The sequence below is a fragment of the Protopterus annectens genome, chromosome 9.part0 (assembly GCF_019279795.1).
Source record: "Protopterus annectens isolate FY-2018-M chromosome 9.part0, PAN1.0, whole genome shotgun sequence".
NCBI lineage: Eukaryota > Metazoa > Chordata > Ceratodontiformes > Protopteridae > Protopterus > Protopterus annectens.
Window position 1 is genome coordinate 330,611,806 of NC_056743.1, and position 24,743 is coordinate 330,636,548.

Below are 24,743 nucleotides of genomic sequence, written 5' to 3' on the forward strand. Positions count from 1 at the left end.
TTCTAGGAAACAGAAGATAATTTTTAAGCTGGTTATGATAAAGGGTAATTTTATCTAACGTGGAGTATATATCCATGGTTAGTTTTGCGACAGAGAGAGCATATTGCTGAATTCCCTGCCATGTAGACACATGTTTTGGTAACTGGATGTTAAATGTAATACTTTGAGATTTTGACTCACATCTGTGTAATATTTTGAGATTTTCACTCATGTCTATGTCCCTTTAGGTATCTTCTTTGATGGAACGTACACAGGAGTCTGAATCATTGCTGAGAGAGCTACAACAAGTGTTCTTACAGGCCAAAAAGAGTGCCCAGGAACAAATGGTATGTATTTTACATTTCTGAGTTTTAGTATGCCTTCCCTGAGAACAGATAACAAAGAAGATAAATCAGCCATTGTGTGTGTGTTTTTTTGGGAGGAAGGTTGCAGCATGTGTACAGAGTTGTAATACATCACCATCCTCCTATAAACCCACTTAGATTTTGTTTCTTTAAAATTGTATTTATTTATTTATTTGACATTTGTTAACCGGGTTAGTCCATCTGAGCCAATGGCCTGTTTTTAGTAGAGACCTGAGGAGAAAAGCTCCAGCAATACAAACATAAAAATATAACATAGTAGGCAATATACAAAACCCAAGAAAAACAGTGCAGCAATACAACATAAGCAAAAATGACATATGCAGTAATCAGGTGAATGAATAACTAATAAAAATAAAACAAAATAAAATAAGTACAACTAGTATATTTAAGTATTTACAATAATGATATATCTTTCCCAAGTAGCATAATATAGTATTTTCTAGTCAGCAGATTCGTCATTGAATTATTAGCTGTAGACAGGTAGTGAAAAGAAAAAGAAAGGAAAATGCAGGTTATGGAGGATTTAGGCAAGGACAGGCTTTTGAGTTCAGAAAGTAGTGCTTGACTTCAGTTTTAAAGCAGCTGGAACTACTGATGCTTTGAATGTGAGGTGGTAGCCTATTCCACGCAAGGGACACAAGAGTGTTTATAGAGAAGTTTACCATATGTTGTGTTGGGTTTATAGATGTCTAGAAGATGCTGATCGGAATTACAAAGAGACCGGATTGGGGTATAAGGGGATACTAAGGCAGAGAGTGATGGACGGGCTACCAGTTTGTTGTGTAGGGACTGTGTCAGCTGCAGCTGTGCAAGTAGTAAGAGCTGAGCTAATTCTAGCCATTGAAGCTGTTTCAGGGCAAGGCAATGATGGGATTTATATGGTTGGTTACTGGTGAATCTGGTTATGTTATTGTAAGCTTGTTCTAGTTTGGAGAGAAGGTTTGACTGGAGGTGAGTTAGGATAAGGGAGGTGTAGAAGGGACATGGAAGGAGATGGGCTTGGGCATGGTGAGTTTGGAGTTGGGAGGAAGAAATTTCATATTCCTCTAGAGAAAAGACAGTTTAATGTTAGTTTTTTTTTTTTATACAGTGTTGGATATGGATGTTGAATTTGAGTTGGTCATAGATTGTTATACCCAGTAACTCAGTGTAAGGCTCAGCTTTGATGAGCGTGTTATCTAGTGAAGAAATAGTAAAAGTGGATTTAAGGTGGTGAAGAGTTTTGGGGAGAAATAGTAGAAGCTTAGTTTTTTTGGGGTTGAGTATAAGTTGATGCTCTGTGAGCCATTTTTACACAGATGAGAAGGTGTTTTAGGTGATAGAAAGAAGTTTAGAGATGTCAGCAGCACAAGCGATGAGTAGAGTCATCGGCGTACTGTGTGAGGGTGGAGTTGCCGCAGTAAGAGTAACTATGATTGGTGAAGATGTTGAATTTGGAGGGGGCCAAGGATTGAGCCTTGAGAGACACCAGTTTGGATAGGTAGGAAAGGGGAGCAAGCAGATTGCCGTCTGACAGACTGGAGCCTATTTGATAGATAGCTTGAGAACCATTGAATAGTACAGGGGGGGAGAGATTAAGGTTAGTAAGCTTAGTAAGTAGCTTGGAATGGAAGACCATATCGAAAGCTTTAGAGAGGTCGAGAAAAAGGCAAGACATGAGGAGCCTTTTGTCCCTAGCTTCAGCAGCAGTGTGAGTGAGCAATAGGAGGGCAGTGGAGGTGCTGTGGTGTGGCCTAAAGCCATGCTGAATGGGGGTCAGAAGATTTTCATTAATAAGGTGAGTTAAAAGCTGATTGTGAATTCATTTTTCGAGGATTTTGGATAGAGGCGATAGGATGGCAATGGGTCTGTAGTTAGAGGGCTCAGTGGAGTTACCTCCTTTGTGAAGTGGAATGGTGTAAACAGATTTCCAGATGCCGGGGACAGTAGACTCCTGGATAGATCTATTTATTAGAATAGAGATAAGGCAGGCTATGGAATGAGCAGAGAGTTTAAGCAAGAGAGGAGGGAGGTTATGGTAGAGGGAGAACAAGGTTTAAGTTTTAGTAGATGTGACTTTATGTAGGCTGTGGAGACGGGTTAAAAGAGAAAGGGGTTTTGCTGCATGTGTAGTGAGTGGTGTGAGGGTGGTTATGGCTTTGGGAGGGCTGGCTAAGTTTTTGAATAGATTCAATGATGTGAGTATTAAGCAAGGTGGCAGTTTCTAAGGGAGAATTGTTAGGGTAGGGGTTGGGGGTGGTATGTTGACTTGGATTTAAGATGTTATTGATGGTATACCAGAATTTTTGGGAGTTAGACTTTTGGGAGAACTGGGGATTATGAAAGTAAGTTTTCTTGTATTTGTTAATTGCTGTTTTTGCTAGATTTCTTGGTTCTTTATATTTTTGTAGGAATGTTGCCAATTTAGTTTTTAGCCATTTTTTCCAATTTTTGCCCCTTTCTTTCATGAGAGAGAGGGTGTTTTGGTGAGCCAAGGTGAGTAGTTGGCTTTGATTCTCACAGAGCTAAGGAGGCAAATATATCAAGAAAAATGCGATTAAAGCATAAAAACGGCTGCATTAATTGGGAGGTATTTAAGGAATCCCCAGTTTATGGAAGTGAGCCTGTTATTGAAGGTTTCAGGGCTGAAAGAAGAAAGCTTGCGACACACTCTAATGATGGATTTTAGGTATTTGGGAAGAGTAACGTTGGATAAAATAACATTAAAACAGTATTTTTATTATTATTATTATTATTATTATTGTGACTCTAAAATTGTCAGTCTGAATAATTTTAACTAGCAGTTCTATTGTATTTAAACACCTACTTCAGGCAATCTCTCAGTTGGCACATTGCAAGAAATGTTTGAAAAAGCCTGCCTCATTAACAGGATATGCTAAAGGTCAAATTATTTATTTGGGAAAAAGAAAAAGCAGATCATCACAGAAGTGGTGCGTTGGACAGTGAAAGTCCCCTAACTTCTAGATTGACCATTTTAACAAGGTATGGAATAGAACTTGATCCCTTCTCCCATTATGGAACAGCCGTGAGTGTCTCAGAATCTACTTTAGCACCAGCTGGTCAGATAGAAGATGGGGAGATAGGCAGGGGACACTGAAGCAACATTAAAAGCTCCTCTCATAGGTTGGTACTAGGCTCTCGACCCTGGGGCCTATACAAGCCTAGCCATAACAATTCCCTGTCTATTTCTTCCCACACTATTTGCTTCCCTGGACCCCTGTCTAGCAGGGCGACTGACATGATCCCCGGGGTGAATTTCCTTTCTCCCATCCAATCATCAAGGTTCCTTTTGAAGAAGGCCAAAGAGGCGCTCTGCTTGACATGTATGGGCAGTCTATTCCAGAGTCTGGGGAGTCTCTGGGTCAGGAACCTATCCCTCTCAGCCTTCATTTGTCTACTGTGTGATATTAACAAGTCACTTAACCAGGCAGTGCTGTGGAACAACTTAGAAATTGGGATAGCCTCTTCAGTGGCTCCTGGACTGCATGCCTACTGACTACCTATGAAAAGTTGGTCACTGTTTAGAGGGGCTTTTTGTGAGGCTGACATCCTTTTCAAGAAAACAACCCTCAGAAGGTAAACTGGCAATGGAAAATTACTACATAACTTTGTCATTCTCAAGCGCCAACATCTTTAGGCTCAAAGCTGTCAGCACCTGAAAAAACAGAGTAAGAGACAACAGCCTCCAGCTAGTTCTGTTAGATCCATTGTTACATCATTTTTTGGTAAGCATGAAGAGAAGCAGAGGCTAGGCAGTCAGCAGTACTAGAATAGCACACAAAAGGTAAACATGTTCAAGTGTGTGCCAGAAGTAATGTTAGGGAATAATTTACGTGCACAAGTGCCTGCAGCAGCAGCAGGAGTCTATCAGCTTGCAGTGTAATTCCCATATGCAGCTGATCAGCCACCTTCTACTGCAGGCTGAAGAAACTGTTCAAGTCCAATGCAGATACTGGGAAGGAAGAAAGGCAGGGACTCAAAAATGGACATGGGAAGACCTGTCGGATCCATTGTAACTCTCACAATTAAGCAGCTATCTATACAAGTGGGGGGAGAGTGAAGGATATCAGTTATTTCAGCCCAAGTTCAAACCCACTTCAGGCATAATTGCTTGAGTAAGGAAAAGTGTAGTTTGTGTTCCATGAAAGTACTTTCTTGTGTGAATTTGGCCATCAGAAGCTTGTGAACAGAGCAGGAGACTTGTTAGAGGGTAGTGACCACTGATAATGGAGCAGAGGCCCCAGAGAGCATGGTAGGCACAGTTTACAGTGAAGAGGATCAAAGCTTGACACAGACTTGTAATTTGATTCTTTACCTTTCATACATCTTCTTGGGATCTTTAGGTGAGCTCTTTATCACTTCTAGATACTGGAAGATCATAAAGGCCTTGAGCCTCTTTTGTTGATATTGTCAAGTTTTGGAGTTGAAAGTTTAACATTAATGACAACTGTTGGTATTGTAATTTAGTCCCAACAATAGAGGCAGTACTTATGGTAGACCTTTTTTATGATCTGGTGACTTCAGGAACATTTAACAGCTTTTGCAGTCTTGGCTAAATATGTGGGACCTTTTCAGTTTTGCATTTTTAGGGAAAGATAGCAACTGTACAATGAGAGATCACTGGTGTAATGTCTGTTGTTCCTAGTTGTGTCATTACACTGCAACCCTGCAAAACCTATTTGCTCAGTCAGAGTTTGCTAAAACCCAGCTGAAAAACATCACCAGTTTTCTCCCCTTCCACTATGATCTGTGTGACCTGGGAGTTTAAGTAGATGAAGGGGTGTGTGTGTGTTTGGGGGGGGGGGGTGAATCCTCCCACCATTGGCCAGCATTTTCCATTCACAAGAAAATGGGATTCTTTTATACTCTGCTTCCACCAAAGTGGGACTTACAGCAAATACGTTTTGCAGATTGACAGTAGAATCATTAATGGGTGCCGCGTACATGTCAGAGGGAACACATTTCTCTAAGGTTGAGTGCTCAACAAGATATTTTTGAAGAATTTTGTGAGAGGGCACAGGAGTATGTACCCATGAGATCTGATAGTGTAAAGTTGTGACTGCAGGAAGCAGTAGGACTTGTGATGCATGCATTAGTGCTGCTTGACATGTAAAACTTTCTCAGGCTGCTAGCCCAACTCCCTTGACTTCCATTCCACTGCTTCCTTCTTACCTTTACACTTTTTTCCTGATAAAAAAAACTGCTTGATCAGTCTATAGCAGTCTGAGTTTGCATTGGTAAATACGTCCTATAGTTTTACTTGTATATTTCTTTGTATGGCTTTATCTTGATGTCTGTTTAGATCATCTTTTCCCATTGTCATCTTTATACATTTTTCCCTTAATTTCACATTGTATTTACTGTGTTTTTTTCTTTTTCCATTACCAGATGGAAGCCTAATCCCTTCAGCAGCCATAGTTCCTTCTTGTAAGGTTTCATCTCAAACAGGCATTTGTGTGAATGTTGGTAAGTGCTAATGGGCAGTGAATGTGGACATGGTTATGGGAAGAGCTTACCATCTCAGAGAATCATCAGAAGCACTTAGTGGGTCAGAATGTGGTTAAGTGCTTAGAGCCAGTGCCTCCTTTTTTGTGGAAGAACCAGTACCTTCTGGGCTTCAGGTTGAGTAGACATGGTGCTAGTGTGCATCTTTGTCATGTTGCTGCAGGGGTTTTGTTGTCAAAGCCTGCATCTCCTTATATCAGTTGCAGCACTACCTTTCTCTCCACATATTACAGGGGGTAGTATATGAGGCACCCTAGGCATTTTACAGTTCCTGCAATGTCTGTAGTGCACTGTTTTGAGTGGTTATTTCAGTCTTGGTTGTTCTGTTCCACTTAGTAATACAGCAAGAGGCACCAATTCTATGAACAACTGTCAGATCCTTGACTTGTGTTTAAATCCACACTCAAGCCTGCCCTCTCAAGCCCTTATTGTTGTAATATAAGTAGCTACTTTTTATTGGGCCAACTCAACTGATATAAACATTTTTGGAAGTTTATAGCTTCATTTCTTAGTAACAACAAAATGTTTGAGAAAGTCATTTTCAAAAAACATTGTAATTTTGATGAAAAAGTTTGGTAAGGGTATTGGGTAGCAATAACAGACTTGTATAGTACCATCTAACATTATCAAAGGTATGTTGTATTTCCTTTGTTCATAATGTTGTATGAGCTTGAGATTTCATAACACGTCTTAGCCTGTAACAGTTTCAGAATGTGTGATTTTTCATAGCATCTAACAAAACATCAAGGCATTTTGTGCTTGTGGAGCAAAAAATAGAGATAGCAGGAATATTGAACAGATATTTTATTCCTTGTCTATTTCTTTTTCTTTCCTAAAGAATGATGAAGAGAGACACCCAGACAATGAATATGAAAATTATGTTTTTTTTCTTTTTTGTTATTAAGTTTTTTAATAAAAAATATTTGAAGCTTATGATAATAAATGTTAACAAGTCATAAAGATCCATTCCAGATGTGTAACAAATGGCTTTCATAAATATTGAACGTAAAAATTTAACTTTATATATTTTGTTTAACTGAAACTCCAACAGATTGTGATGCATTTTATGTAAATGCAGTTGACTAGAAAATGAATAGTACAATTGTCACTGCAGTTTTTTTAACCAAATGTTAAATTAAAAAAAAAAAATAGATGATGGAGTCATTGAGTTCACATAGATGCAAAAGGCACAAAATCATGTAGTTGGTATTGGGTCTACTACACGTGCTCAAGTCCCAAGCACTTGAGGACCAGTGTCTCAAAGCTAGGGACTTGAGTGTCTTGTATCTTACATAGATTGTGACTTGCGCTCTAACTCAAAAATGAATTCAGCAAGCAGCTGCAGAGGGAGTGAGAGGAAGTGGAAATGGGAGAAGAGTTTTATAGTTGGGGGGTGTGATTAGGGTATTTAGGTTTAGGGAAAGGAGTTGGAGGACTGTGGTTAGAAAATGGGTGGAAGTTCTAGGGTTAGGGCTGTGGTAGAAGTATACAGTTTTATAAGGCTGGTGTTGGGAGAGCTAAGAAGTTACAGCAGTTGAGGCTAATGGGGCTCTGAGCTCAGTTTTTTTTCTAAGCAAGAGGTAGTGAGCAAGTATGTCATGAAGGTACTAGCATGTAAGTACTTCTACTAGATCCATTGGTATTATATGATAGTCAGAAATAGCACCTCAGTTCAGTTTTAAGAAATGTAGGCACTGCAACATAAAAAAATGGAGAAAAGTCTGGTCAAAAGAGCAGGATGGAAGAAACATTTATGTGCTTTTTTTCACTCTCATATAGGGGAATGACTGATTAAGACCCTTGGCTTGATCTAGTAACAAATTTTAAGAGACTGCAAATAATTAAAAAAGAACATTGTGTAGCAAATAAATGAGTGGTTATAGAAGCAATTCTGTATCTGGTTCTCATGTCGCCATGGAGACAATTTGATAAAGTGCAATAAAATTAGAAAACATTTCATTCAGTGGCTTTCTTTCATTGGCTAGGAGATGGTGTTTTCTGAAAGCATTCAAGTGTTTTTCCAATCTGGTACAGTAATAAAGATAAGATAAAGCCAAACAGCACAGGCTGTACCGTACATCTTAACATGAATAACTTTCCTTTTAGGTTAACCCAAGTTTGTGAGTGTGGCTGTCAGTCTGGGACACTTGTTCCCATTAGGAGGGAGGACTTAAGTATTTGAAAATATACATAGATTTATGTGTTAGTATTAATAGGTTTTAGGAGTGCATCGGGTGGGTTTCTTTTTTTTTTATTTGAGGGCTTTCAATAAAACAATGTTTTACAACATGTGACATAGGCTCAAATGGTATAAGAAGCAACTGTATAAAAGATTAACCTCTCAAACATTAGCGTATGCATACAACACAAATGCTGAACTATACACTTAACAAAAAAGCTGTTGCACATAAAGGGTGGAAATAACTGTTAATATAATGACAGTTTCTGTATTATCTTTAAATGTAAATGATCTCTCAGATATATACAAAAAAGAAAGAGTGGTGAGTTATATTAAAGAATGTAGAGTGCAAATAACTATGCTACAGGAAACACATTTGGAAAGGACTGAACATGTGAATTTGATAAAGAAAGGTTTTCAGGATGGTTATTCAGCAGAATACCCGGGACAAAGGAAAAGAGGAGTACGTATATTAATAGTAAGAGGAGTGTCAGTAATGATAGAAGAGAATAAAAATGGTAGATTTGTAGCATACCTCTCAAGTGTACCTAATGATGAGGGTCGCACCTCATTTGGGGTCTTAAAAAGTTTGTGTTCCTCAAAGTTCACATTGAAAGGGTCTGTCACACATCCAGTGTTAGGAATTTTTTAACTGATATCCATAGTGAATAGAAATTAATCATGTTAATTCATTAAAAGATTTTTTTATAAGTAAAGCCAGGATATTTTAATCATCCTGTGACCTTCCTAGATGAAGTTGTTAGCAAGCCGTTAATATGTGTTTCACATTTTTCCCATTTGTTCCATATTATGAGGGTTAGTGTTCCTCATTTTGGAGATGAAAGTTTGAGTGCTATGATTTGTAGTATGAAAGGACATTCCACCTGAAACTACTGTAATGCAGCTTAAGAAAATTCTTGGAGAAATAATCAGCTTTCAGCAGGGAATATTACTGTTAAGTGAGGAATGAAATTTGATCTGCAGCAGTGAAGATGTATCTGGGGGCCCAGAAGGAAAGATATAACAAAAGAGGGTAGATTTTTGAAGAAATGCATATGGTTATGAAGTAAAAAGAATTATTTAGAGGAACCGACAAAGATTAAAGTATTGCATAATAGGGGGAATATCACAGAACAGGAAGAGGAGCAATTGCAAAATGCTAAACAGAAAATAAGGGATTACCTCGATAATGTGCATGAGTTTAAAAAGATTGCTGTTAAGCAACTGTTTTTTGATAATAGTTCCAGAGCTCTAAAACTTTTAGCACAACTGCTCAGGCAACAGAAAGTAGAAAGAGTTGTAGGCAAGCTTAGGGAGCTTATAACAAGGAGGAAAACAAGATTCTGTAAAGGTACTAGAAATATTTCGAAAATTTTATGAAAGTCTATGTAAGGCAGAGAAATACGGAAATCAAGAAATGGTACAAATGGAAATGTTTATGGAAGAATTAAATATGCCAAGGTTAGAGATAGATGAGGCTCAGTTTCTAACAGTTACAGTAGGAGAAGATGAGATAAAATGGTGATGTATAACCAATCCAGAGGAAAGTCCCCAGGAATAGATGATATTCCTGTGGAAGTTTGGAATCTGGGAAGGGAAAAAACTGATAAAGATCTGGAAGGTTTTGTTTAACAGTATTTTAAGAGGAGGAGAAGCACCAACATTCTGCAAGAAAGTGGTGGTAGCTATAATACCTAAAGTGGGTAAAGACCCTGTTGCTCGTTCGTCTCTAATACAAATAATAAGAAGGCTTGGGGTTTCATTTAGATGCTTTAATACATAGAAACACATCAGGATGAGTAGCATCATCTTTAAATATGAACAAACCAGTTAACAGACAGACCTTGTATACTTATGTTCACATCACAACAGCTAACTACAAAATGGCAGACTTGCACGTGCTCAGTATTTATACACTTGTGCAAGCCCTTGGATAGCTTCTTAAAGGTATATACACATGTATTGATCTACATCCTCCCTCTTAAAAAGATTGCCCTTTATACAAAACAATAGCAGAGCTAAGCATGCATTACTATGTACAGTGGATATAAAACGTGTACACACCCATGTTAAAAATCCCAGGTTTCTGTGATATAAAACATGAGACCACAATAAATCATTTCAAAACTTTTCCCACCTTTAATGTGACTTATAACCTGTACAATTCAATTGAAAAACAAAGAAATCTGTTAAGGGAAAAATATATAAAAAATAAAAAAATGTACAATAAGCTGGTTCCATAAGTGTGCGCACCCTTAAACTAATACTTTGTTGAAGCACCTTTTGATTTAATTACAGCATTAAGACTTCTTGGGTAGGAGTCTGTCAGCATGACACATCTTGACTTGCCAATATTTGCCCACTCTTCCTTGCAAAAGCGCTCCAAATCTGTCAAATGGCAAAGGCATCTCTTGTGCACAGTCATCTTCGGGTCAGCCCACAGATTTTCTATTGGATTTAGGTCTGGGCTCTGGCTGGGCCATTCCAAAACTTAATTTTCTTCTGGTGAAGCCATTCTTTTGTTGATTTGGATGTATGCTTGGGGTCATTGTCGTGTTGAAAGGTGAATTCCTCTTCAGCTTTCTAACAGGTACCCGAAGATTTTGGGCCAAAAGTGACTGGTATTTGGAACTGTTCATAATTCCCTCCACCTTGACTAAAGCCCCCAGTTCCAGCTGAAGAAAAGCAACCCCAAAGCATGATACTGCCACCACCATGCTTTACCATGGGGATAGTGTTCTTTTGGTGATGTGAAGTTTTGTTTTTGTGCCAAATGTACCTTTTGGAATTGTGGCCAAAACGTTCAACCTTGGTCTCATCAGGCCATAACAAATTTTCCTACATGCTTTTGGGAGACTTGATGTATTGTTTTGCAAATTTTAGCCGGGCATGGATATTTTTCTGTGTATGAAAAGGCTTTCATCTTGCAACCCTACCCCATAGCCCAGACATATGGAGAATACGGGAGATTGTTGTCACATGAAGTACACAACCAGTACTTGCCAGAAATTTCTGCAGCTCCTCCAGTGTTGCTGTAGGTCTCTTGGCAGCCTCCCTGACCAGTTTTTGTCTTTTCATCAGATTTGGAGGGATGTCCATTTCTTTGCAACGTTACTGTTGTCCCATATTTTCTCCACTTTTTGATGACTGTCTTCACTGTGTTCCATGATGTATCCAGTGCTGTGGAAATTTTTTTGTGCCCTTCTCCTGACAGATATCTTTCAACAATGAGATCCCTTCAATGCTTTGTAAGCTGTCTGCGAACCATGGCTTTAGCTGTAGCAGGCAACAGAGTAAATGTCAGGAAAATCCTACTAGGACAGCTGAACTTTATTTGGGGTTAATCGAAGTCTCTTTAATTGATAAGAAACCAAAAAATAGTCGCTGCTGAGACAGAAATCTCTTGAGTTTATTATTGTTAACACTCTAGTACATTAAAATAATAAAGCGAACAACAGGATTGAGCGCTTTCTTCTGATGAAATCCCTATGTGAGGGAAGAAAGCACTCAATCCTGTTGTTCGCTTTATTATTTTAATGTACTAGAGTGTTAACAATAAAAAACTCAAGAGATTTCTGTCTCAGCAGTGACTATTTTTCGGTTTCTTGTGGACTTTGCACTGTTGGGTTCATTCATTTTGTTTCACTTTAATTGATGGCAGGTGTGTACCCAAGAAGACTGAATGCTGTAATTAAATCAGAAGGTGCTTCAACAAAGTATTAGTTTAAGGGTGTGCATACTTATGCAACCAACTTATTGTAAGTTTTTTATTTTGTATATTTTTTCCCCTAACAGATTTGTTTGTTTTTCAGTTGAATTGTACAAGTTATAGGTCACATTAAAGGTGGGAAAAGTTTTGAAATTATTTATTGTGGTCTCATTTGTTTGATTCACAAAAACCTGGAATTCTAACAGGGGTGTGTAAACTTTTTATATCTACTGTATATCAGGAATAAAACACAATGTGCATGTCCAAGTTGCTTCATATCTGCTACAGGGTTTAGAGATTCGACCATATTTCATAACATAACCATTGGGACTAAATTTAGCAACGGGGACAGTCTGTGGTGCACAAGTCGTATCAGGAACTTCTGGATTCTTCGCAGGAGCAGGAATGTCCTCTGGAATTGGAACACCGGACAACTCACTCTGAGATAGAGTCTTTCCCACAGGCTATTTGCTGTGATATAAGCTTGGACACGGGTCTCAAATGTTTCTGATTCCACCTGAAAATTGCTCCTTCTAACTCTATAATGTACAATGTCGGCTCTGGACCAATGTTCTTCACGACACCAATCCGATCATAACCTTTGGGCATTTGCATCCTTACAACTTATCCTTCTCATAATGGATTGAGTGGTTTACTGGTCTTATTGTAGTAGGATTTCTGGCATAGGCGCTTTTTCAACAGTTTGGCTTTCAATGATCTGTTGTTCTTGACACATGGAACCAACAATTAACTACTGATTGGTAATGTGGTTCTGGTTTGTGTCGGCAGAAGTCTCTGAGCAGGTGAACCAAAATGCTTATCATGAGGAACATTTCTGAGATTCAAGAGATTCAGGAAAACATCACTGTTATCTCGTTTAGACTTCTCAAGTAACTGTTTTGCACTTTGCACTGCGTATTCTGCCAAACCATTTGACTGCAGGTAATATGGATTACTTGTGACATGAGTAAAGTCCCATTCTTCAGCAAATCCTTTGAACTGTTGGATTGTAAACTGCATGTCATTACTAGAAATAAATTTGTGTGGCTCTCATGTACAGCAAAGTAATGTTTCATCTTAGTAATGACTTGTACTGGATGCTAGGTTAGGAAGCAAGTCAATCTCGAACAAATCTGGGTAAGAGTCTACTAACACCAAATAATGTTGACCATTTCATTCGAAGATGTCTTTGGCTACTGTCGACCAAGGTAGTTCCGGAATCTGGTTAAGCTGAAGTGGTTCCTTCTGTTGACGAGACTTTGTATTATTACACATGGAACAAGAAGAAAGTGTTCTCTCAATGTCTTCTGCCACAGAAGGTCAAATTTCTACCTCTCTCGCCCTTCTTTTGTTAGATTTGGTTCCTGGGTGACCACGACGTAAGATAGTAATGTACTCTGGTTTCAAGGACTTTGGAGCAATTAGTTTCAGACCTTTCATATCAATACTTTTGTCAGATAAAATCTCATCTCTGTATGAAAAATAAGGTTGCAGTTCTTGAGGTAAACTAGATTGCTTTGATGGCCATCCTTGATTGATAAAGTGGTTGAGCCTTTGTAAAACTGGATCTGTGTTTGTGTGATCTCACAGCTCATCAAGACGTGTGGAAGAAATATTTCTCACTTCCATGACTTCAAAATCATCAATCGAATGAGAACCTTGATTGTCACTCAGTGGTATTTCTGAGGGATCTGTATAATGTATCAGTAAGATAAAGAAGTTTGCCTTTCTTGTAGACAAGACTGAAATTGTACTTTTGCAATCTCAGCATCATGCATTGCAGTCTGGCTGGAGCTGAATGCATTGGCTTTCTCAGGATTGTGACTAATGGTTGGTGGTCTGTTTTGATCTGGATAGGTCTACCATAAACATAATCGTGGAACTTGGAACATGCAAACACAATTGCCAAAAGTTCTTTCTCATTCTGAGCTTACTGCACCTCATTTTGGTTAAGAGTTCTCGATTCACAGGCAACAGGTTGATTCTCTTGTAGAATGACTGCACCAAGACCAAATTTCGAAGCATCACAGGAAAGGATAGCTGGCTTGTGAACATCATAGTATCTGAGCGTTAGTGGATTAGCAGTTCTCTGTTTCAGGACATCAAATGCTCTTTGGTGTTGCTCTAACCAAGACCAGGCTACATCTTTATGTCAGCTCTCTGAGTGGTGAAAGTTGGCTCAAGTCTGGAATGAATTTGCCTAGGTAGTTGTCCATGCCAAGAAAATGTTGCAGGGCTTTTGAACATTGTCTGGAGCTGGCATCTCGAGAATGGCTGCTTGCTTTGAAGGGTTTGGTCATAGACCTGTACTTGTAAATAAATGACTGACATAAGTGACTTCTAGTAGCCTGAATTTGCATTTGTGTGGGTTAAGCGTAAGATTCACTTGATGTGCCCAAACTAGAACTTTTCTGTCATGTTCAGCTTCATCACGACCTCCTACTAATATGTCGTCTACTGTGATAGCACAAGGATACCCAGAATAAATTTTCTCCATTGCTCGTTGAAAGGCTTCACTTGCAGAATTTGTCCCAAATGGCATTCTCAAAAATGTTTACCTGCCAACGGAGTACTAAAAGTAGTGAGGATAGAGGATTTTCTGTCAAGCTGAATTTGCCAAAATGAACTCTCTGCATCTAAGACAGAAAAAAATACTGGCATTTGGCATTAAGGCTGCGACTTTTTTGACTGTGCGCATTGGATGACGAGGACTTTTTAGTGCTTTGTTCAAATCTCATGGGTCAGTACACATTTTGATGTCGTGTAAGCTTTTCTTATGAACTACTACAATGGAAGATACCCATTCAGTTGGAGTTTCAACTGGTTAAATCACACCTTGTTGCACCATTTTATCTAACTCTGCTTTGAATCTGTCTTGCATGGCTTTTGGAACTTTACATGCTGGCCTGATAACTGGACTGACCTCTGGGTCTAACTTCATGGAGTACACAACTGGAAGTTTGCCTAGTTTATCTTAGAAAAGATCAGTATAGGTAGAAAAAATGCACTGGGAAAAGTTAGAGTAATGGTCTTTTAAGATAACATGGTGGACTTCTTGTTAAATGAAAGTAGTCCCATTTTCAAAGAGTCTCAGAGCCCTAATAATGACTGAACATGCCTCTTGACCACATAAAATAAGTTGTAACATATTCCAGCACAGTAACATGAAAGCACTACTGAGCCTTCAGTTTGAATTTCTTCCCCTCCATAATCAACAAGTTTCACACACCTTCCCAAATCAAGCCTTTCATCCTTACACACTCTAGCAAATGTTTCTGCCAACATAACATTGCACTTGGAACCTGTATCAACTTTGAGCTCTATGAGTTTGCCATTTATCCGAACAGTACAAAATACTTCATTCTTGGCCCTTAAATCTAATGCATTGACCATTTTATGAAGCACTGACACACCATCAACATAAATAATAGTGTTGCCACTGTCTAACTGATCAACTCATTTCTTAAAATGTTCCCTTTTAGTAAAAGAATGTGGGCCTTTTGATTTACAAAATATTTTGAAGTGATTCTATTTATTACATGTGTGGCATTGACCAAAAGCTAAGCACGTTTCCTCTTCAGATTCATGATTACCACAGGGGTTACAGCTGCCACGTGCTTGGGCCTGTTTCTTTTAATAATGTGCTGCATACTGTCAACATGAGTTTTATCACTGTACCTTCTAGAGCTGCTCTCATTTGTAAGCATATTTGTGTGCTTTTCTGTGAGCTCGTATATCTGACAAATCTCAATGACCTTATTCAAAATGAAATTACTGTCACAAAGCAAAATCTTTTTTACAGCATCATCTTTTGTACCACGCTGTACAAGTCTGTCCTTTATCAACTCATCCCTTAAGTCACCAAATCTGCACGTTTTAGTTTTATTTCTCAGGTTAGTTATGTATGCTGCAAAAGTTTCACCAGGGTTTTGATCCTTTGGGAAAAGTAAGTGCCTTTCCCTTATAACACTTGTCTGGGGGTTACACATTTCTTTAAATTTATGTTTTAAGAACTCAGGGTCCTCCCATGACTCAGCCAGTACAACAATATGATGGTTTTCCCCCTCTCCAGCATAAGTAGCAGGTGCATACACAAATGAATGTTCCATTTCTATAGCTTCCTACCCAGCTAAATTAAGTAGAATAAATGCCTTTGCACGATCGTCTTTATCAAGAAATGCAGCCTGTATGAAAATATCGTACTCTTGCACTCTCCAGTTCTCAGCAATATTACTGTCAAACACAAGTGCACTGGGTTTTCAAAATCGTCTGCCATGCCTACAAGGTATACACAAATACTTGTAATTATGTATGAACAAACTGTTCTTTGAGCTTGTAACAACATTCAAATGCACAATAAACTCTTCAAAATACTTTAATTTGCGAAATATGCCTTGAAATGTCTGTACTTTGCGAAATATGCCCTGTAATGACTGTACTTTGCGAAGTAGCTTTACTGTAACACTTTATACACTTCTGAAATCTCGGATAGCTTTGCTTAATACGAAAATACATACGCTTTGTGAAAATGTGATCATTCCCCCTTATTTTATTTGTTTTATGCAATACTGACTTTATTTCAAACATTTTCCATAGTAATTTGAATATTTTTTTATCAATATCGTACATATTGGTTTATGCGAATGTTATTTAGAATGTTCTGCATGCCCCGTTTCATATTATATGAAAAGAAATAGTGCTGAGCAAGTTTTAATACCTACATTTTTTTCTGACCTGTATTGTGAAGTTTGCACATTTTTAGGATGATCCACTCATCTATATTCCACCAGCATCTGGACAAGTGCCTTAAATCATTTTCTCCAAGCAGTTTCTAGCTTCATGTCTTTTCTGGTACCTCTCCTTTTTTTAGATATGCCACTTCTTTTACCATATCCTTTTAGACATGCCACTTCTGATACCATGCTGCTCGTTCATTTCTAATACAAATAATAATAAGGCTTGGGGTTTCATTTAGCTGCTTTAATACATGGAAACACATCGGGATGGATAGCATCATCTTTAAATGTGAACGAACTAGTTAACAGACAGACCTTGGTAACTACAAAATGGCAGTCAGACTTGCATGTGCTCATTATTTATACACTTGTGCAAGCCCATGGATAGTTTCTTAAAGGTATATACACATATATTGATCTACAGACCCATTAGATCCAACTTCATACAGCCCCATTTCAGTGCTAAATCATGATTACAAAGTGTTTATTTCTATAATAGGTAAAAGAATGTCAGAGGTGATGTCAAAATGGATAGATATGGATCAGTATGATTTTGTGGAGGGGAGGCATACATTTGACAACATTAACAGAACACTGATGATTCGGAGGGAAGCAGAATGTAAGAAAATAGAACTGTTGCTGGTAGGTCATGATGCAGAGAAAGCATTTCACGGAGTAAGCTGGGAGTTTATGAGCAGGGTAATGGAAGCATTTGCATTCCCTGATAAAATTATAAGGTTGATTAAGAGGATATATAAGGGATCAGAGGCGAAAGTTAAGGTGGGTGGCTCTCTCTCTGATAATGTCTCTTTGAGCAGAGGAACCAGGTAGGGGAGTCCTCTTTCACCTTTGATATTTACATTATATTTAGAACCATTGACAAAGAAAATAAGGGACTCAGAAATTTAAGGATATAATTGGTATGGCAGTCAAGAAAAGTTGTGTCTCTTTGTAGATGATATTTTATACATGATAAAACCAGAAAAAGGACATTTTAGTGTTGTAGAACATTGTGAGACAGTTTCATATCTTTTCAGAATACAAAATTAATTAATCTAAAACAAAGGCAATGACTGTAAATTATGTACCCACCACAAATTGCTTCAGAAGTATACATATTTGTGAGGACATGATAATAAGTACTTAGGAGTATGGATTGAAAAGGTGATATTTTGGAAGAGACTAAACAAAAGATAATACAAAAACTGAGAAATTGGAAGCTCTGTTTTATGGATTTGTATAGGAGGATGCAAATAGTTAAAACATTTTTAGTCCCATTAGTTGTATACGCAGGTCAGGCATATTTTTATCAATTAGAGAAGTTGTGGATAGCAATTAATAAAGAGTGGAGGATTTTATCTGAGAGGGGAAGATGGCAAGAGTCAAGTGGGATAAGACGATTCTATGAATAGAACAAGGCTGTCTGGGATTACCCAATTTGAAGGGGTGTTTCATAGCTAGACAGTTAAGGCACAAGCAGAAACCTATAATTCAAAGTGGAAAGGGATGATGAAACAGGAGGGAAGCTCAATAAACAAGGAAAGACTGGGATTTTGGATGTAGATCTTAAGGAGAATACCAGTAACCATACAGAATATTATATTCCTGAAGTAGCAGAAAGTATTCTAAGAACTAATCCAACACAGGAATGTAGAAAGGAGACAGTTGACAAGAAGGAGCTGAAATTTATTGGAGAAAACTGGCAAAAGAACCAAGGTATTGGGAGCACATAATTAGAGGGGAAAAAGTAATAGAATTGGAAGAGGCCAAGAATTTATTCGGACTGCAGGCTGGAGATTGATATCAATGCTTGACAGAGAAGGCAGAGTATAGACAAAGAGAAATAAATAGGAGGATCCTAAGCAAAAGACCAGCACTGGTAGAATTTATAGTAGAATCTAGAACAGAAGTTGCTGTTAAAAGGGAATAATTAGGAGAGCATATAAAATATTGCACGATAACTATAAGAATCAGACGAGCTTAGAAAGGATTGGGAAGAGAGACTGGATAAGCAATTCAGAAAGAAACAATGGGGGATATATGTATGTCTCCCAAATATATAACTAAGTGTAGAAGAAGTAGGATCTTTGCTTGAAAGTGTTTACATAGATATTTTTGTACTCCAGTTAGACTCCAAAGAATTTTTCCTCAGGTAGATATAAAATGTTGGAGGTGTGATGAGGAAGAATGAGGTAATTGGGAACATATTTTTCTGGGAGTGCAATTAGTTGGCAGAATTTAAAAATTCCCTGCAGACTACTCTGTCAGAATTACTGGGTGAGCAAATTGGTATGACTAAGAAAGTAAGTTTTCGAGCTATGGCACACAATCAGAATTGCCTAGACATAGTAAGACCTTGCTGAGCCTAATTGTGGTGGGTGCCAAAAAAGCAGTTAATATGAAATGGAAATCAAAGTCTAAACCAACTTGTACTAGCAGCACTGAATATAGTAACAGAGATAAAACAACTGGAAATGAGATCTTTAGAAAAGAGTAGGAACAAATTACATAGACAAAAATGGAAATTATGTTTACAATACATGCAATGAGGAATGAGTTTTAAAAGAAGGTGAGATTTGAATGAGCTGTGTAATGTTGGACTGACAGTGACTGGATAGATTATAAATGATGTATAATGTTTGCAATTAAAATTATGTAATTATGGCTTGTTTTTATTTATATAAATATATGATTGCCTATGTCATAAGTGATAATTTAATAAAGATATTTCTTGTTTAATAAAAAAAGTAGCTCAGGTTTTTGGACTGTGTGCAAAGTAATATCCTTTTATAATATGTCCATTCTTTTTCAGCTGCAAGTGAAAAAAAAAGAGAGACAGACAGAGAAAGATCAGGACTCTTGTTTCTCCAGCCAGTAAGAAAATATATGTTTTTAAAGTATCAAGTATGAAACTGCAGTTCTCTTGCCCTCATCATCCCCCCAGTCTACTGGTCTCTAAATAAGTTGTCAAAAGAAAAGAAAGTAGAGGAGTCCTTTGTCTTTGTGACCTTTAAATTCTATCAAGAAGCTGAGCCAATTGCTGAAAATGTCAGCAAACCCACCCAACTTAGAAATAAAACTCACATTAATTAATGATGCATTACTTTTGTTTGAGACTTTTCAAAAATTTTTGTACCGTTTGCTGTTTTCCCCAGGAGTTTAAAAGTTTGTAAGGAAGAATGAGGTAATTTGGGGAAAATTTTTTTGGGGTGCAAATTTTGGAGAAATTTAAAATTCCTGCAGATACCTTAGTTCTGGGGGGCAAATTTGGGAGTAAAAAATTTTGGGGCTTTCAAAACAAATTGGCAAGTGCCTTCGACCAAGGGGGGGTGCCCAAAAAAAAAATTTAAAAAAATGGTCAAAATCAAAAAAAGCAGCAGCACTGAAAATTTTAACAGGTAAAAAAAATGAATCTTAGAGTGGAACAAATTTTAAAAAAAAATGGAAAAGGGGGGGATACCTGTCTGGGCTACATAATCAGAGAGCTCCTCAATGTCTCTTTTCATGTAGTCCAAGGAGGTAATCTCAGGTCGCTTACACCAGCGTGGACAATGACTGAGTCATATTTGTACCTGCTGTTGAGAGACCTGAGTGCTTGCGTTATGTATGGCGGATTCTAGCGCCCGACAGGCAGCTTACTGTGACCTTCTCCTTACTCAGTCTGGTGGCTGGGCGCCAGTGTGTCTGACTATGGAGTCACCAATGACTAGTGTGTCTGGCATTGTGTTTGGCCTTAAGGGCTGTGACTGTTTGACACTCTGACTGTGAGGTCTATGTGTTGCAGGTGTTGTGTTCTGAGGTGGTGGTTGTTTGGGTGTCTGCTTTGGTGGCCTCTGCTGTTTGGTAGATTTTGATCAGAGCCTCCGAGTATGTCTTTGTGTGTTTATGTGTATGATTTGAGGTTGTAATGGTAATATGTGAGACTGGGTCTATAGTGTGTGTGGTAACCTTCTCCTCCTGACTGGTCTTGCCAGTCCTATGTTGAGAGAGCTCAGCCTCCAGTTTGGCCGTAGAGTTGCATCTCTCGCATGTATTTGTGTTTGTGTGGAGGAGGAGAGGGTTGTCTGTGTACATGAGGCAATTGTAACATTGCCTCAATATTTCCAGGTTCACCAGCTGAGCAGGAGAGGACACTAGCAACTAATCCCTCGACATGCTAGAAGGAATAGACAAAAAAACTTTAAAAAAGATTCCGGGGACGTGGGTGACCGAAACAAGGTTGCCTTTTTGGGGTACTATCTATGACAAGAGTGCCGATCAAGGTAATAAGTACTGTAGGAGCAAGTGCTACGCTTAACAGATAGAGAATAGTCTACTTGGAGTCAAGTAGAGATGATCTTTTAATTATAGGATACGTGATTAGATCAGTAGTATAGTTCGAGGAAGGTAGTTTTAAGGGAAAATTTGAAGAGTGGACTTTAGGTAGCCGAATAGTTTAAACCTGCTTAACCGCACTGCCCTAGTGTGCAACAGTAGCAACTCCGCTTAAATCGGGCTAAATCGCTAAAGCGTGCTTTATAGCAGGGGCTGGAAAAGACAGGAAATGACCCAAAATGGCCAACAAACCACAAGTCACTGCCCTAAACCACTCCTCTGAGGACAAATAAAGGAGTTATGGAAATGACCACTAGTGGCCAATAAAACTACAGTTTCAAGTCAGTAACCACCTCTCCGGGGCAGGGAAGCTGCTCAATGTTAGTCACTGCCACTGATGAACACAGAGACCCTCCTTCAGCCCAAGCAAAATGGCCTCACAGAAACTTTCAAACAGTTCAGGAACAGCAAGCCTGTAACTGAACTTTTAACTCTCAGAAAAGTGGGAAAAAGCAAGATTTTTTTTTTTTTGTTTTGTTTTACAGAGATAGCAGAGGTTCACAAGTAATATCAAGTTATAACAGTGCAGTAAATGACCCCACACAAGAGTGCTAGGTCAAGGACAGAAAATATGCAAGTTTTAAGAAAAAACGATTTAAAATTAAGTGCAAACAGGAAATTCAGCAAACAGCTTTTGGTTGTGCTCTAAATACAGCTACTAATACAGAAATCAAGTTTAACAAGCCAGAAAATGCTCAAGCTAGGCAGCTATGCAGAAAAACTTAGCAAATAAACAGAGAAAAAATACTTAAAATCTCAAAAGTGGCTCCCTTCTTCTCTCAGCGTTTTTCCTCTTGGAGGTGCTTCACCAACAGCCAACAAGCCTGAAAGGCGCTCAAACCACGCAGGCAACTAGGTTTTAAGAGAGGAAGATGAAGGAGTTATGGAAATGACCCTAGTGGCCAATAAAACTACAGTTTCAAGTCAGTAACCACCTCTCCAGGGGGCAGGGAAGCTGCTCAATGTTAGTCACTGCCACTGATGAACACAGAGACCCTCCTTCAGCCCAAGCAAAAATGGCCTCACAGAAACTTTCAAACAGTTCAGGAACAGCAAGCCTGTAACTGAACTTTTTTAACTCTCAGAAAAGTGGAAAAAAAGCAAGATTTTTTTGTTTTGTTTTACAGAGATAGCAGAGGTTCACAAGTAATATCAAGTTATAACAGTGCAGTAAATGACCCCAAACAAGAGTGCTAGGTCAAGGACAGAAAATATGCAAGTTTTAAGAAAAAAAAACGATTTAAAATTAACAAGAGTGCTAGGTCAAGGACAGAAAATATGCAAGTTTTAAGAAAAAAGCGATTTAAAATTAAGTGCAAACAGGAAATTCAGCAAACAGCTTTTGGTTGTGCTCTAAATACAGCTACTAATACAGAAATCAAGTTTAACAAGCCAGAAAATGCTCAAGCTAGGCAGCTATGCAGAAAAACTTAGCAAATAAACAGAGAAAAAATACTTAAAATCTCAAAAGTGGCTCCCTTCTTCTCTCAGCGTTTTTTCCTCTTGGAGGGTGCTTCACCAACAGCCAACAAGCCTGAAAAGACGCTCAAACCACGAGCAACTAGGTTTTAAGAGAGGAAAATGAAGGAGTTATGGAAATGACCCCTAGTGGCCAATAAAACTACAGTTTCAAGTCAGTAACCACCTCTCCGGGGGCAGGGAAGCTGCTCAATGTTAGTCACTGCCACTGATGAACACAGAGACCCTCCTTCAGCCCAAGCAAAAATGGCCTCACAGAAACTTTCAAACAGTTCAGGAACAGCAAGCCTGTAACTGAACTTTTTTAACTCTCAGAAAAGTGGGAAAAAGCAAGATTTTTTTTGTTTTTGTTTTTTACAGAGATAGCAGAGGTTCACAAGTAATATCAAGTTATAACAGTGCAGTAAATGACCCCACACAAGAGTGCTAGGTCAAGGACAGAAAATATGCAAGTTTTAAGAAAAAAACGATTTAAAATTAAGTGCAAACAGGAAATTCAGCAAACAGCTTTTGGTTGTGCTCTAAATACAGCTACTAATACAGAAATCAAGTTTAGCAAGCCAGAAAATGCTCAAGCTAGGCAGCTATGCAGAAAAACTTAGCAAATAAACAGATTCATGATTACCACAGGAGTTACAGCTGCCATGTGCTTGGGCCTGTTTCTTTTAATAATGTGCTGCATACTGTCAACATGAGTTTTATCACTGTACCTTCTAGAGCTGCTCTCATTTGTAAGCATATTTGTGTGCTTTTCTGTGAGCTCGTATATCTGACAAATCTCAATGACCTTATTCAAAATGAAATTACTGTCACAAAGCAAAATCTTTTTTACAGCATCATCTTTTGTACCAAGCTGTACAAGTCTGTCCTTTATCAACTCATCCCTTAAGTCACCAAATCTGCACGTTTTAGTTTTATTTCTCAGGTTAGTTATGTATGCTGCAAAAGTTTCACCAGGGTTTTGATCCTTTGGGAAAAGTAAGTGCCTTTCCCTTATAACACTTGTCTGGGGGTTACACATTTCTCTAAATTTATGTTTTAAGCACTCAGGGTCCTCCCATGACTCAGCCAGTACAACAATATGATGGTTTTCCCCCTCTCCAGCATAAGTAGCAGGTGCATACACAAATGAATGTTCCATTTCTATAGCTTCCTACCCCAGCTAAATTAAGTAGAATAAATGCCTTTGCACGATCGTCTTTATCAAGAAATGCAGCCTGTATGAAAATATCGTACTCTTGCACTCTCCAGTTCTCAGCAATATTACTGTCAAACACAAGTGCACTGGGTTTTCAAAATCGTCTGCCATGCCTACAAGGTATACACAAATACTTGTAATTATGTATGAACAAACTGTTCTTTGAGCTTGTAACAACATTCAAATGCACAATAAACTCTTCAAAATACTTTAATTTGCGAAATATGCCTTGAAATGTCTACTTTGCGAAATATGCCCTGTAATGACTGTACTTTGCGAAGTAGCTTTACTGTAACACTTTATACACTTCTGAAATCTCGGATAGCTTTGCTTAATACGAAAATACATACGCTGTGTGAAAATGTGATCATTCCCCCTTATTTTATTTGTTTTATGCAATACTGACTTTATTTCAAACATTTTCCATAGTAATTTGAATATTTTTTTATCAATATTGTGCATATTGGTTTATGCGAATGTTATTTAGAATGTTCTGCATGCCCCGTTTCATATTATATGAAAAGAAATAGTGCTGAGCAAGTTTTAATACCTACATTTTTTTCTGACCTGTATTGTGAAGTTTGCACATTTTTAGGATGATCCACTCATCTATATTCCACCAGCATCTGGACAAGTGCCTTAAATCATTTTCTCCAAGCCGTTTCTAGCTTCATGTCTTTTCTGGTACCTCTCCTTTTTTTTAGATATGCCACTTCTTTTACCATGTCCTTTTAGACATGCCACTTCTGATACCATGCTGCTCGTTCATTTCTAATACAAATAATAATAAGGCTTGGGGTTTCATTTAGCTGCTTTAATACATGGAAACACATCGGGATGGATAGCATCATCTTTAAATGTGAACGAACTAGTTAACAGACAGACCTTGGTAACTACAAAATGGCAGTCAGACTTGCATGTGCTCATTATTTATACACTTGTGCAAGCCCATGGATAGTTTCTTAAAGGTATATGCACATATATTGATCTACAGACCCATTAGATCCAACTTCATACAGCCCCATTTCAGTGCTAACTCATGATTACAAAGTGTTTATTTCTATAATAGGTAAAAGAATGTCAGAGGTGATGTCAAAATGGATAGATATGGATCAGTATGATTTTGTGGAGGGGAGGCATACATTTGACAACATTAACAGAACACTGATGATTCGGAGGGAAGCAGAATGTAAGAAAA

General features: G+C 38.2%; 1 protein-coding gene across 2 annotated transcripts in view; it reads left to right on the forward strand.

Moving 5' to 3' along the window:
• RABEP1 (rabaptin, RAB GTPase binding effector protein 1) overlaps window positions 1-24,743 on the forward strand; it is a 1,652,179-nt gene that overhangs the window by 1,202,797 nt on the left and 424,639 nt on the right. For both annotated transcript variants that reach the window (XM_044082911.1, XM_044082912.1), the window contains exon 12: window positions 228-326. In XM_044082911.1, coding sequence (XP_043938846.1) covers window positions 228-326 — 99 coding nt within the window. The remainder of the gene's footprint in view (window positions 1-227; window positions 327-24,743) is intronic.